Here is an 11794-nt window from a genome sequence, read left to right as displayed (position 1 = left end):
ATAAATAAATAAGAAATAAAGATGTAGATAAACATAAAATAAATAAATAAGAATTATCTTCTTGTTACATATTAGATATTGAAACTTTAATTAGTTAAATTAAAATTAAAATTGTTTAATGACTAACTCTAAAATCATGGAAAACATGACAAATAAGCAAATTCACTTTTCAAATAATAGTATATAGATATAATCCTTGTTACAACGGAATTTGTATAATATTCTTCTCTTTGGGCTTCATCGATTTCACGGGCTTCACTTTACAATTGATTTTCAACGTTTAGTCCGCAAGATACACATCTTACTCTTAGATATATCTCCGATGTAATTTTTCATTTCTCATTTTTTAATTGATCTCGACGATTACATGTTCATGTTCACAATGAAAAGGGCTTCACGAGATTCTGTCAATACACAGCAGAATTTTACTGCCACAGAATGTCTCGTCTTTCAGAATGAAAAGGGCACGTCATATGTGTTTAGACTTCGATGTTAGCTTCTTCCCCTGTCTCCCTCCTATGCTTCTAGCTTAACGATGTGTCTTGAAGATCTTTGTTTTTTTTTTGCTTGATTGTAGATTAGGTTCACGATTAATTAGATAGGTGTGTCGAGCAATTTGCGCAATTCACGGTTCAGTACATTGGTTTGATACATCAATATGTAGTTTATGTGACAAAAATATGTGGCTATGATGTTACTTACATAACCATATTTAGTTGATATAAGGCAATCATATAACTGATCTAATCAGTGTTGGCGTATCATTATTACAAGATGCTTAATCAAAACACGACATAAGAAAGAATTATACGGTCGGCTGAAATCTCTACACATCGTATACAGGCACACGATGCGTAATCAATACACGACATATCGGACATGTCGTGCATTTCATGCAGCACGTGCTGAAACACACAAAAACGGCATGAACATTTTACAAGATGGTATTTCAAGAACATACAAATGGTTAAGAGATAAGTAAAATAAGCAAATCTAGCAGATCACAATTACAATCACGCCTGTTTTATCTCTACACTTTTATTATTAGTAAAGTACTATTTAAGACTAATGCATACATTAAAAGTATTGGTGGTATGTGCTAGTTTATGTCACAAACCCGGTTCAAACCGCATAATGCATGTTATCTTGCATAAAAAATAACAAAATATATCGACACAAAATCATGTTTGAACAAGTGATAGTTTTGATAAACAACTTTTTGGAATGACAATAACTGAAACATGACAAACATGATATTTTCTAAGAGCAAACAATGCGGTTTGTTTAAGCGAGGCAGAGAAAAAGAATAAGAAAGCAAACATAAGGAATGTTGGTTTACCTGCAGAGGACATGATGTCTACATGGGAATAGAACCACGTTGACTGGATACTCAAAGCAAACTTTGCAAAGATTCTTCTCCTGCTGGGTGCTATCGGTTTGCTCACTCAATGCAGCTTTTAATCTACATACCTGGTGAGAGGAGTTTATTCCAGATCTTGCTTGGTTTCAGAATGTTTAAAATGACATGACTTAGAACAGAGCCGTCTTAAATTATCTTTAGGCCTTGTTTGAAAAATACTAACGATAAATTTAATCATCTAATAAAATAGTTCTAAAAGGTAATTGGTTTATCTATATATATTTGAGGTTTCTTTTGAAATTATAAACTATAAATTTAAGAGTATCTAAAAATTTACACCAAATTTTGTATTTATTTTTGAAAAATTCTTAATATTTAGATTTGGACCACCGCTCAACCACTAGCACATGCTATTAGACGGTGCTAACTTAGAATGTGCAGTTTACCTCTTCAACAAGATCAGACTTTGGCATTTTCTTCACAACCTCTGGTGATAATGTGTTGCATCTGAAAACATATATAGCAAAACGTAGTGTACACGTGAAAGGAACCATCTGTTATGATACCAAATGATGAGAGCTTTACCCTATAGCTTCTCCACTGTGGAGACTAACTTGTTCCTCCTTACTTTCTTTATTGTTGATAGACCACCAGCCAAGTAATCTGTTATTTATCAAATGAGAATGATTAGTTTTTTTTCTTCTTGTTGTCACCAGAGATTCCCATTGCTCAGTTTGTTTTACCTTTTACAATGTTGAAAGAATCTCAGGAATACATGAGCCAATGATCTCGCTAAATATCTTCCATAAGGACCACCAACATTATAAATCCACAAGACAGACTTCACCACCGAAGTATATGTAACAAAAAGCACCGTAGCTCCTTGTAGCAGAAAAAGAGGTACAAACAGAACTAAAATCGGAATGTTCTTGGGGGAAGCAGATGTTCCCTGGCAATTAGATAAAAGATAATTAGCTCAAACAGGTGCAAACAGATATGGACTTGTTTCTGTAAATACGTACCTTTAAGCTCATGAAAAGGATGATTTGAAAGGTAATGAATGGGATTTTCATTACATATCTACCAATATCAAGGATGTCGCATTCTCTGTTGCTGTCCTCATCCCCATATCTTACTCTCATTGAAGATGAGCTAGGTATGTGTGAATCACTATGGATTGACTGTTTCCTCCAGTTTGCGCAGAGAAACCCAAATAACTCTGCTATGCTGTATATTGAGAAGAAAGAAGATTGTTCATACTACTCGAAGAGGATAGTTCAGAAAGACTTTTAAGAAGAAAAATTTAGCTTACCCAAAGCTTATAGATAAGTCATAAGTCCCACAATTCAACTACATCACCTATACAAAGCTCGAGACATAACAGATTCAGACACAAAAAGAAAAACAGACTGAGACTAGGCAGTAATATCAAGATAGAAAGATGACAAACAAAACAATCTGTTTTTGCGAAATAGAGAAAATGTTATACAAAGTTATAGAGATTGCAACGTCAACAACACCTCCAGGGTATCGTTTGGAGGAGAGAAGATCATAAACTAATTAAATAGTGAAGTAAAATGTGCAATATACCACGTGATTTAACAAGAGTGAAGGTTATGGCAGCAATTAGGCCTGGGCATTCGGGTCGTCGGGTCGGATTCGGGTCGGGTTCTTTCGGGTCTGGGTCTTTCGGGTCTAAGAGTTTAGGACCCGATAGGGTAATTTCAAATTTTCGGTTCCGGGTCGGTTCGGGTCGTGCCGGGTCCGGGTCGGATCGGGTCTTAGATAGTTAGATTCATTCGGGTAATTAGAATTTATCGGTTCCGATTCGGTTCGGTTTCGTGTCGGGTTCGGTTCGGGTTCGATCTAAAAAAGACCTAAAAATACAAAAAAATATCTCAAAATATTTATATATCCGAAAATATTCAAAATTTTATTCAAAATTTGTGTTTTTATTATATTAAAATGTGTATATATACTAAACTATGCGAAATACAACAACAATTCGTTGTCTCCTAGTGGTTGACCTCCATATTCTCTAGACAAATAACCCGTCTTCGATTTCCCTTGGATGCATTTTATTTAATTTACATTATTAATTCGGGTACCCATCGGGTTTCGGGTTCGGGTCGGGTCGGGTCCAAGACCCGCGGGTCCTCTACAACAAGACCCGATAGGGTAATTTGATCGGATCGGTTCCTACCCGAACCGGGTTTTTCGGATCGGTTTCGGGTCAGGTCTTCGGGTCCGGATAAAATGTCCAGGCCTAGCAGCAATGAAGGAAACCATCCATATGGAAACCCATGTGTGCTACAAAATAAATAAACAATGTAAGAAGCAAATTAACAAAGGTTAAAAACTAATGAAACCAAATTTTGTAGACAGAATACGATTAAGTGATTATATTTGAATCTTTTTGAGCGCTGAAGTCTAAAATGCTCATAGAGAATAATCAACTTAAGAGAAGTGGTTCATCACCCATAGTTTCCTCATCTCTAGAGAATAACCAACTTACGAGAAGTGGTTCATCAATCATAAATTCCTCATCTCTAGGTAGGGGTGGGCGTTCGGGTACCCGTTCGGGTTCGGGTCGGGTATTTCGGATTTTCGGGTATTTCGGTATAGAGGTGTAGAACCCGTTCGGGTATTTCTGTAATTCGGATCGGGTTCGGGTATTTTTTGTTCGGATTCGGTTATTTCGGATCGGGTTCGGATATTTAGATTTTGAAAAAAAAAATTAAAATTTTCATTTCTCAAGTTTCTTGTATTTAAAAATATAATTTTCAGTTAACTACTTTTTTATTTTTAATAGATTGAATGGTTAATAGATTTAGACATAACATTTTAAAACTAAAAATGTATTAATTTAGTTATTTTTTTTTAAATTTTAGATGTAACTTTTTGTTAATTTTTGTAATAAAAAACTTGACATGCATTTTAAGTAAGTAGCAAATCATTTTTTCCGTAATTGTATGTATATCATATGAACTTAAAGTATGTGTAGTATCAATATAAATATTTTATATAAAATGAGAGATGTAAACTAGAAATATAAGGTTAATTATACATATGTTCGGTTATCTTCGGATATCCATTCGGGTTCGGGTATTATCCGTTCGGGTTCGGGTATCCAATCTCTTCTTATTCAATACCCGTTCGGGTATTTTGCTACTTCGATTCGGATTTCGGTTCGGGTTTTTTGGATCGGATTCGGATGCCACTTCGGATATCGGGTAAAGTTCCCACTCCTATCTCTAGGCATGCAAGTCAAGCACTTTCTGCAGGAAAAGTTGCATGTCAGTCATCACTAAAAGGGAAAAAAGTAAACAAAGCCAACAATGGTAAAAATGAAAACAATCTAGAAGTAAGATGGGTGAACAAAACCAAAACCTTAAAAATTCGATGTAATACCTGACGTTATATACCAAGATAGCTACCTCGAACGCAAGCAAGGGTAAGAAGACAAACTTTAAGTCAACATCTGCAACAGAGGGAAACAACCCATTCATATATACCCTTTGATTAAAGAGTATTTAGTAAAATGGTGGAAGAAAAGAATACCATAATTATCTTCAAGATATAGAAAGAGAAGGATCTCGAAAGCAACAAGCAGTGGCGTTGCCATGACATATTGAAAAGGAGTCCACTGCAACAAGACCAGAACTTAAACAGGTTACAAGCAGCTATGCCAAACAAAGAGTAAAAAGGGTAATAATCATACATTCTAATCATGAGGCATTGGTGGAGAAGGCAACGAGCATCTACCACGCGAAATCACAGCATGACACAGCCACCACAAGGGTGTAAATACAAACCTGCAAAAACAGAATCAAAGTCTTGATTTTTAATGATGGGTCAAAAAAAATTCACTAAGACTTAGTGAACAGAAGATAAGAACTGACCACCATGAGAAATCGTAATTAATGATATTATCGGTAGAATTTGTTTAATAACTATTTTTAATTAATATATTATAATACTTCTAAAAAAATAACAGTATATGTATATTGACAGAATTAATTAATATTTTTTATTAATTATCTTAAATATATCAAAACTATTTTTAAAATAATACTAAATTAATGACTTTTTCTAAAATCATGGAAAATATAACAAGTAAGCAAATTCACTTATCAAATAATAGTATAAATACATGAAATTATATAATCTCATTTAAAACATATCATCAAACTTTAAGTTGTCTAATAAAAAGGGTCGTAACAATATTAATTTTTGGATAAATAAATCAAAGATAACATTTTGTGAAAAGGAAATCGTAGTTTTAGGTAATTTTATTAATATAATTACATTAATTGCCTTTTTCATTTTTCACCCAATTTAATAATTTTATTAATTATATTAACTTAACAATACATCATATCATTAATTATATTATTATATAATAATAGTGCATGCTTTTATTTATTAGTTAATCAACATTAACTTTGTGTCAATTATAAAATCAAACATTTGGTTTAGCTTGTTTCACTAAATTTTTTATTTTTTTTTAGTTTCAATCAGTGAAAAATTACATAGCTAAAAACATAATGCAATTACATGTTTTTATAAATAAAATAATAATTTAAATCAAAATAATAAAAATGTATTACATTTGTTGTCACTTAAATTTTCACTTCATATAGTTATTTTACTAAATGAGAAAAATCTTTCTATTTCACTTAATTTAGCCAAAAACATAGAAATAATCTTTTTTTATTAGTTTATAAAATCAGTTAGGCATGAATATTTGCTATCTATTTAGGTACGGATTATTTTTTTCGGGTATCGTTTTTTTTAAATTAGACTCCTCTTGAATATTATAAATTTATGTATGATTTTTTATTGGGTTGTTCTGGGTGTGGATGAGTCCAGTTCTGATATATAGAAACCTAAAAATATCTAAATAACAAATGTATCTGAAACGGGTTCAGATATTTGTACAAAAAATAACCGTATTATCTGATTTGGTCCACGTTTTTTGAATACAATTAGTTATATTTATGATCTATCTATAATATAACAATAATTATGAAAAGTAAATATCAATGTATAAAAATGTATGAACCAACCGGATCAATCTCTAGTTTATCTTAATTAGTTAGAATTGTCTTATTTTTTTTAATAGTATACCTAACTGGCACAACGTCAAGCTAGATAGACTCTGAAAATTGTTGATTCCAAAAGGAATAGCCATTCAACGAAAAGGAATGGCCATTCAACGAAGACTCAACGACCGCTGAGAGTTCTTGGTAGTCGTTGATTCTGAAGAATACCGGAGACAAAGAAGAACTAAAAGTTCTAAGATTTTTCTTATTCAATACATCAATAGTTACAATTGACAGACTAGTTACAACTTAAATAAGAAATACTAACAACAAACCGTAATCTAACGGTTTGAAAGTTATTAACAAAGATCATAAAGCCCAAAACTAATCATAAGCCCAACAAGTAAATACAACTACACGGAATATAGGCCTGGACATTTTAACCTGGATCCGAAAACCCGAACCGGAACCGACCCAAAAATACCCGATCCAGACCCGGACCGAAAATTTATAAGTACCTTTTGGGTTTAATTTTTTTGTACCCGAATGGACCTGGAACCGAAAGGAACCGACCCGAATAGACCCGGACCCGAAAAGAACCGACCCGAATAGACCCGACCCGATTAGAACCGATTTGTACCCGACTTAAAAACATGTATATCTAAAACTATAATGTTTTTGTGTTCTATTTTATATATATTATTTTATGATTTAGTTGAAATATATTTTGTTAACAACATTTGTTATTATTTTGTAATATTGTTTAAGTAATATGAAGCTTTAAAATGTAAAACTAGATTTTAACCCGCGCTTGAAAGCGCGGATTTGGTTTTGATTTGCTTTTCATAATTATGAAATTTAGTGTTTGAATCATATAATCTTGAAGATTATTTCACTAATGAAATTTAGTGTTTGAATCATATAATCTTACACCCAAATCTTGTATAAAGCTTCTATAAGTGTCTTACATGTAACGTGTTTTGTAGTCGATGGTAGTATGTGAGGGAAATGAATATTTCGTTAAGGTAACAGTTATAATAGGTTGTGCTTTGATTTTGGTTCATGTAATGTATTTTGTTTGGGTAGGGTGGTTTAGGAATCGGTTTTAGTGGTTATGTATAAATAATAATGTATACAATTCGCATGGTTAGAGTAATAATGGGGGGTCTATAGAGTAAAAAAGATTGTCAATTATTGTTATAATATACAGGGTAAGTCCAAAAAAATTTAAAAGTAATAAGTCCAAACAACTTTCATAGGTAGATTTTTTCAAAATCCTTCCCTTTTAATAGTATTGATTTAGAGTTTAAAAATGTTTTATGTTAATTATTAATAGTTTCATTTAGGTTATTTTGTAAAATTTTAGATATATATGACAAATATTAACTAAATTTGTTAGAATTGGGTATGTCATGTCTTTTTTAGATCCTAAGTACCCGAATCCGACCCGGACCCGATATGGACCCGAAAAATTATGGATATTTTATGGGTATTTTAATTATAGACCCGAACCGACCCGGACCCGAGAAGAACCGACCCGAACCCGAACCGAAAATTTCTAAGTACCTATTGGATCTAAATATTTAGGACCCGAAAGACCCTGACCCGAAAGGAACCGGCCCGAACCCGACCCGAAGATCCGAACGCCCAGGCTTAACACGGAATGCATTAGAGACGTCAACCACGGTGAGCATCATAGAGACGAGATCGTGTAAAGATGCGCTGCATCAGTATCATTATTACAAGATGCTTAATCAAAACACGACATAAGAAAGTATAATACATTTTCATCATGGTCGTCTGAAATCTCTACGCATCGTATACAGGCATACGGAGCTTAATCAATTCACGACATATCGGGCATGTCTTGCATTTCTTGCAGCACGTGCTGAAACACACAAAAACGACATGAACATTTTACAAGATTGTATTACAAGAAAACACAAAATGGTCTACACTTATAATTAGCAAAATACAATTTAAGACTACTGGACACATTAAAAGTATCGGTGGTATGTGCTAGTTTGTGTCACAATGCATGTTTTTTGGCTGTAAAGACAAAATGTATTGACACAAAGTCATGTTTGAATTGCTAGTTTTGATAAACAACTTTTTGGAATGACAATAGCAAACAATGCGGTTTAAGGGAGGCAGAGAAAAAGAAGAAGGAAGCAAACAAAAGGAATACCTGCAGAGGACGTAATGTTTACATGGGAGTAGAACCACGTTGACCGGATTCTCAAAGCAAACTTTGCAAAGATTCTTCTCCTGCTGGCTGCTATCTGTTTGCTCACTCAATGCAGCTTTTGGTGAGAATGTGTTGTACCTGAAAACATATGGAGCAAAACATTGTGTATAAGTGAAAAAATGCTATTTTGTTTTGTTACCAAACGATTTCAGCTTTACCCGGTAGCTTCTCCACGGTTGAGCCTAACTTGTTCCTCCTTACTTCCTTCATTGATAGACCAATAGCTGTTATTTTACCAAATGCGAATGATTAGTTCTTCTCGTTGTCACCAGTGATTGCCATTGCTCAGTTTGTCGTACCTTTTACAATGTTGAAAGAAACTCAGGAATACACGAGCCGATGATCTCGCCAAATATCTTCCATAAGGACCACCAACATTATAAATCCACAAGACAGACTTCACCAACGAAGTATATGTAACAAAAAGCACCGTAGCTCCTTGTAGCAGAAAAAGAGGTACAAACAGAAGTACAACCGGAATTTTTTTCGGAGAAGCAGGTGTTCCCTGGCAATTAATTAGATAAAGGAGAATTAGCTCAAACACGTGCAAAAAGATATGATGGACTTGTTTCTGTAAAGTGGGTACCTCTAAGCTCAAGAAAATGATGACTTGAAAGGTAATAAATGGGATTTTCATTACATATCCACCGATATCTAGGAGACCGCATTCTATGTTGCTGTCCTCATCCCCATATCTTACTCCCATTGAAGATGAGTTAGGTATGTGTGAATCACTATGGATTGACTGTTTCCTCCACTTTGCGCAGAGAAACCCAAATAACTCTGCTATGCTGTAGATTGAGAAGATTGTTCAGACTACTAGAAGAGGATAGTTCAGAGAGACTTTAAGAAGAAAAAATTAGTTTACCCAAAGTTTATAGATAAGTCCCACAATTCCAACGCAGCTAGATCACCTGTACACAGCGCGAGATATAACGGATTCAGAAAAAAAAAAAAAAAGAAACAGACTGAGACTTGGCAGTGATATTAACATAGAAAGATGGTAACAAAACAATCTTTCATCTATTAGTAAATGTGCAACATACCACGTGATTTAACAAGAGTGAAGGTTATGGCAGCAATGAAGGAAATCATCCATATGGAAACCCATGTGTACTACAAGAAGCAAATTAACAAAGGTTAAGGAACAAATGAAACCAAATTTTGAGACACTCAAAGAGAATAACCAACTTACGAGAAGTGGTTCATCACTCATAGTTTCCTCATTTCTAGGCATGCGTGTCAAACACTTTCTGCAGGAGAAGTTGCATGTCAGTCATCACTAAGGGCAAAAGTCTAAATTACAAAACCAAAACCTTAAAACATTGATGAAATACCTGAGATTAACAACCAAAATGGCTACCTCGAAAGCAAGCAAGGGTAAGAAGACAAACGTTAAGTCAACATCTGCAAGAGAGGGAAACAAACCATTCATATATACCCTTTGATTAAAGAGTATTAGTAAAATGGTGGGGAAAAAAACCATATTTATCTTCAAGATATAGAAAGAGAAGGATCTCAAAAGCAACAAGCAGTGGTGTTGCCATGACATATTGAAAAGGAGTCCACTGCAACAAGACCAGAAGTTTAACAGGTTACAAGCAGCTATGCCAAACAAAGAGTTAAAAAGGGTAATAATCATACATTCTCATCATGAGGCATTGGTGGAGAAGGCAACGAGCATCTACCACGCGAAATCACAGCAAGACACAGCCACCACAAGGGTGTAAATACAAACCTGCAAAAAAACAGAATCAAAGGAGAGTCCAAAAAGTCTTGATCCTTAAGGATGACTAAAGAAGATTCACTAAAGACTTAGTCAACAGAAGTCAAGTCATCAAAAGATAGAACTGACCACCATGAGTGAGAAAGGAGATGATCAAGCTTGAGAGCAATAAGAAGCGTGAAGGAGAAGATGAAACCATTGGCGGAGACCGCTTGAAACGACTTCCAAATTATTTTCCATCTCATTACTCTCCTCTGCACCAACATCACGAAACTGTGAATCAGTCAGAGAGACACTTGTTTGTTTACAGAGTTCGAATTCAAGATCTGGTTGTGGGATAGTTGAGATTTTTTAGTGGAAATTTTCCCAATAGTACCATTTTACTTTTATGTTAATAATATTTAAGTCTTAACGCTTAGTCAGAAACTTTTTTTTTTTTTTTTTGTAAACTGCTTGCAAAATATTTGAAGGAAAAAAAAATTTCTTAACGTTATTCAACCGTCAATCAATATATAAAAACTTCATCATATCCGGTGGTATTCAAAGATAAACAAATATTTGAAGGAAAAAAAAATTTGTAAAAGGATTTTCATGCTTTCATTTTTAGTCGAAAATAGTTCATACTAAATACACACCTCTATAAAGGTTATTTGGAAAAATTTCAAGATTATAAAAGAGAAAACATTACAGAAAAAAACTTGCAGAACTATATCAGTTTACTTCATTCTCAACTCTTATCCCCATTCCGCCCCCAATCGATCTTTGAAACATTTCAAGTTCGTGAAAATGCAATTTTGTTTCGAGTTTTGATTACATCACATAAGTGTTAGTGTAAAATAAAACAGTGTTCTTTCTCATATGTATGTATATATAGAAGATAGATAGATACTCCCTCCTTTCCTAGATGTTCTAGGTAAAACACGTTTATTAAAAAAAATATTTTTTATCTAAAAAATATTATTAAAACTATAAATTAAAATTATTCAACCAATTACAAAATAGAACTATTAAATTTAATTGGTTACACAGATTTTTATAAAGTTAAAGCTACCTACAAATATGAAAACATCTTACATATCAGAACATAATTTTTTTTCTAAACATATTACATTTTGGAACAGAGGGAGTAAATACTAATAATTATATATACATATATATATATACTCTCTCTGTTTCACAATGATATTTTTTTAATATTTTTACACAAAACACATTAAATCACTATAATAAATATATCATTTTCTTCAATTTTCAATTTTCAATAATTTTTAACCAATAATAATTTGATAAAATCAATTAATTTTTTTGAAGTTTACATTTTATGAAAGTTTACATTTTTTTCATAAAAACACACAAAAATATATCTTTGTGAAATAATTTTTTCTTCCCAAAACATTTTTTTGTGAAACGAAAGG

General features: G+C 33.1%; 2 protein-coding genes and 1 long non-coding RNA gene across 3 annotated transcripts; all 3 read right to left on the bottom strand.

Annotated features, from left to right (window-relative positions):
- Positions 1 to 484: 484 nt before the first annotated feature.
- LOC106393344 lies at positions 485 to 3393 on the bottom strand. Its single transcript, XM_048752122.1, has 8 exons — positions 3388 to 3393; positions 2673 to 2710; positions 2383 to 2587; positions 2104 to 2309; positions 1946 to 2023; positions 1807 to 1867; positions 1340 to 1470; positions 485 to 905 (listed from the first exon to the last, which is right to left on the bottom strand). The coding sequence occupies exons 1-8, from the start codon at positions 3391 to 3393 to the stop codon at positions 827 to 829; spliced, it is 804 nt and encodes a 267-aa protein (XP_048608079.1). The 3' UTR covers positions 485 to 826.
- A 1088-nt stretch (positions 3394 to 4481) lies between these two features.
- Positions 4482 to 6349, bottom strand: LOC125589225. Its single transcript, XR_007325402.1, has 3 exons — positions 5082 to 6349; positions 4922 to 5006; positions 4482 to 4841 (listed from the first exon to the last, which is right to left on the bottom strand). It is a non-coding gene; the product is annotated as an uncharacterized LOC125589225 (long non-coding RNA).
- A 1724-nt stretch (positions 6350 to 8073) lies between these two features.
- LOC106393330 lies at positions 8074 to 10765 on the bottom strand. The gene is made up of 12 exons (XM_013834039.3): positions 10509 to 10765; positions 10298 to 10391; positions 10137 to 10221; positions 9991 to 10060; positions 9849 to 9906; positions 9700 to 9769; positions 9522 to 9567; positions 9240 to 9444; positions 8953 to 9158; positions 8812 to 8877; positions 8594 to 8731; positions 8074 to 8293 (listed from the first exon to the last, which is right to left on the bottom strand). The coding sequence occupies exons 1-12, from the start codon at positions 10643 to 10645 to the stop codon at positions 8215 to 8217; spliced, it is 1254 nt and encodes a 417-aa protein (XP_013689493.2). The 5' UTR covers positions 10646 to 10765; the 3' UTR covers positions 8074 to 8214.
- Between the last annotated feature and the right edge of the window lie 1029 nt (positions 10766 to 11794).

This window comes from Brassica napus, chromosome A2 (assembly GCF_020379485.1).
Source record: "Brassica napus cultivar Da-Ae chromosome A2, Da-Ae, whole genome shotgun sequence".
In the NCBI taxonomy this organism is placed as follows: domain Eukaryota; kingdom Viridiplantae; phylum Streptophyta; class Magnoliopsida; order Brassicales; family Brassicaceae; genus Brassica; species Brassica napus.
This window is presented reverse-complemented; position numbering and strand designations above follow the sequence as displayed.

Coding starts and splice junctions, on each gene's coding strand:
- LOC106393330 (XM_013834039.3), bottom strand. CDS start 10,645: ATGTTGGTGCAGAGGAGAGTAATGAGATGGAAAATAATTTGGAAGTCG. Junction 9,770..9,848: donor TGAGTGATGAACCACTTCTC/GTAAGTTGGTTA, acceptor TGCTTCTTGTAG/TACACATGGGTTTCCATATG. Junction 9,445..9,521: donor GACTTATCTATAAACTTTGG/GTAAACTAATTT, acceptor CTCAATCTACAG/CATAGCAGAGTTATTTGGGT.
- LOC106393344 (XM_048752122.1), bottom strand. Junction 2,588..2,672: donor GACTTATCTATAAGCTTTGG/GTAAGCTAAATT, acceptor CTCAATATACAG/CATAGCAGAGTTATTTGGGT. Junction 2,310..2,382: donor TCCTTTTCATGAGCTTAAAG/GTACGTATTTAC, acceptor TCTAATTGCCAG/GGAACATCTGCTTCCCCCAA.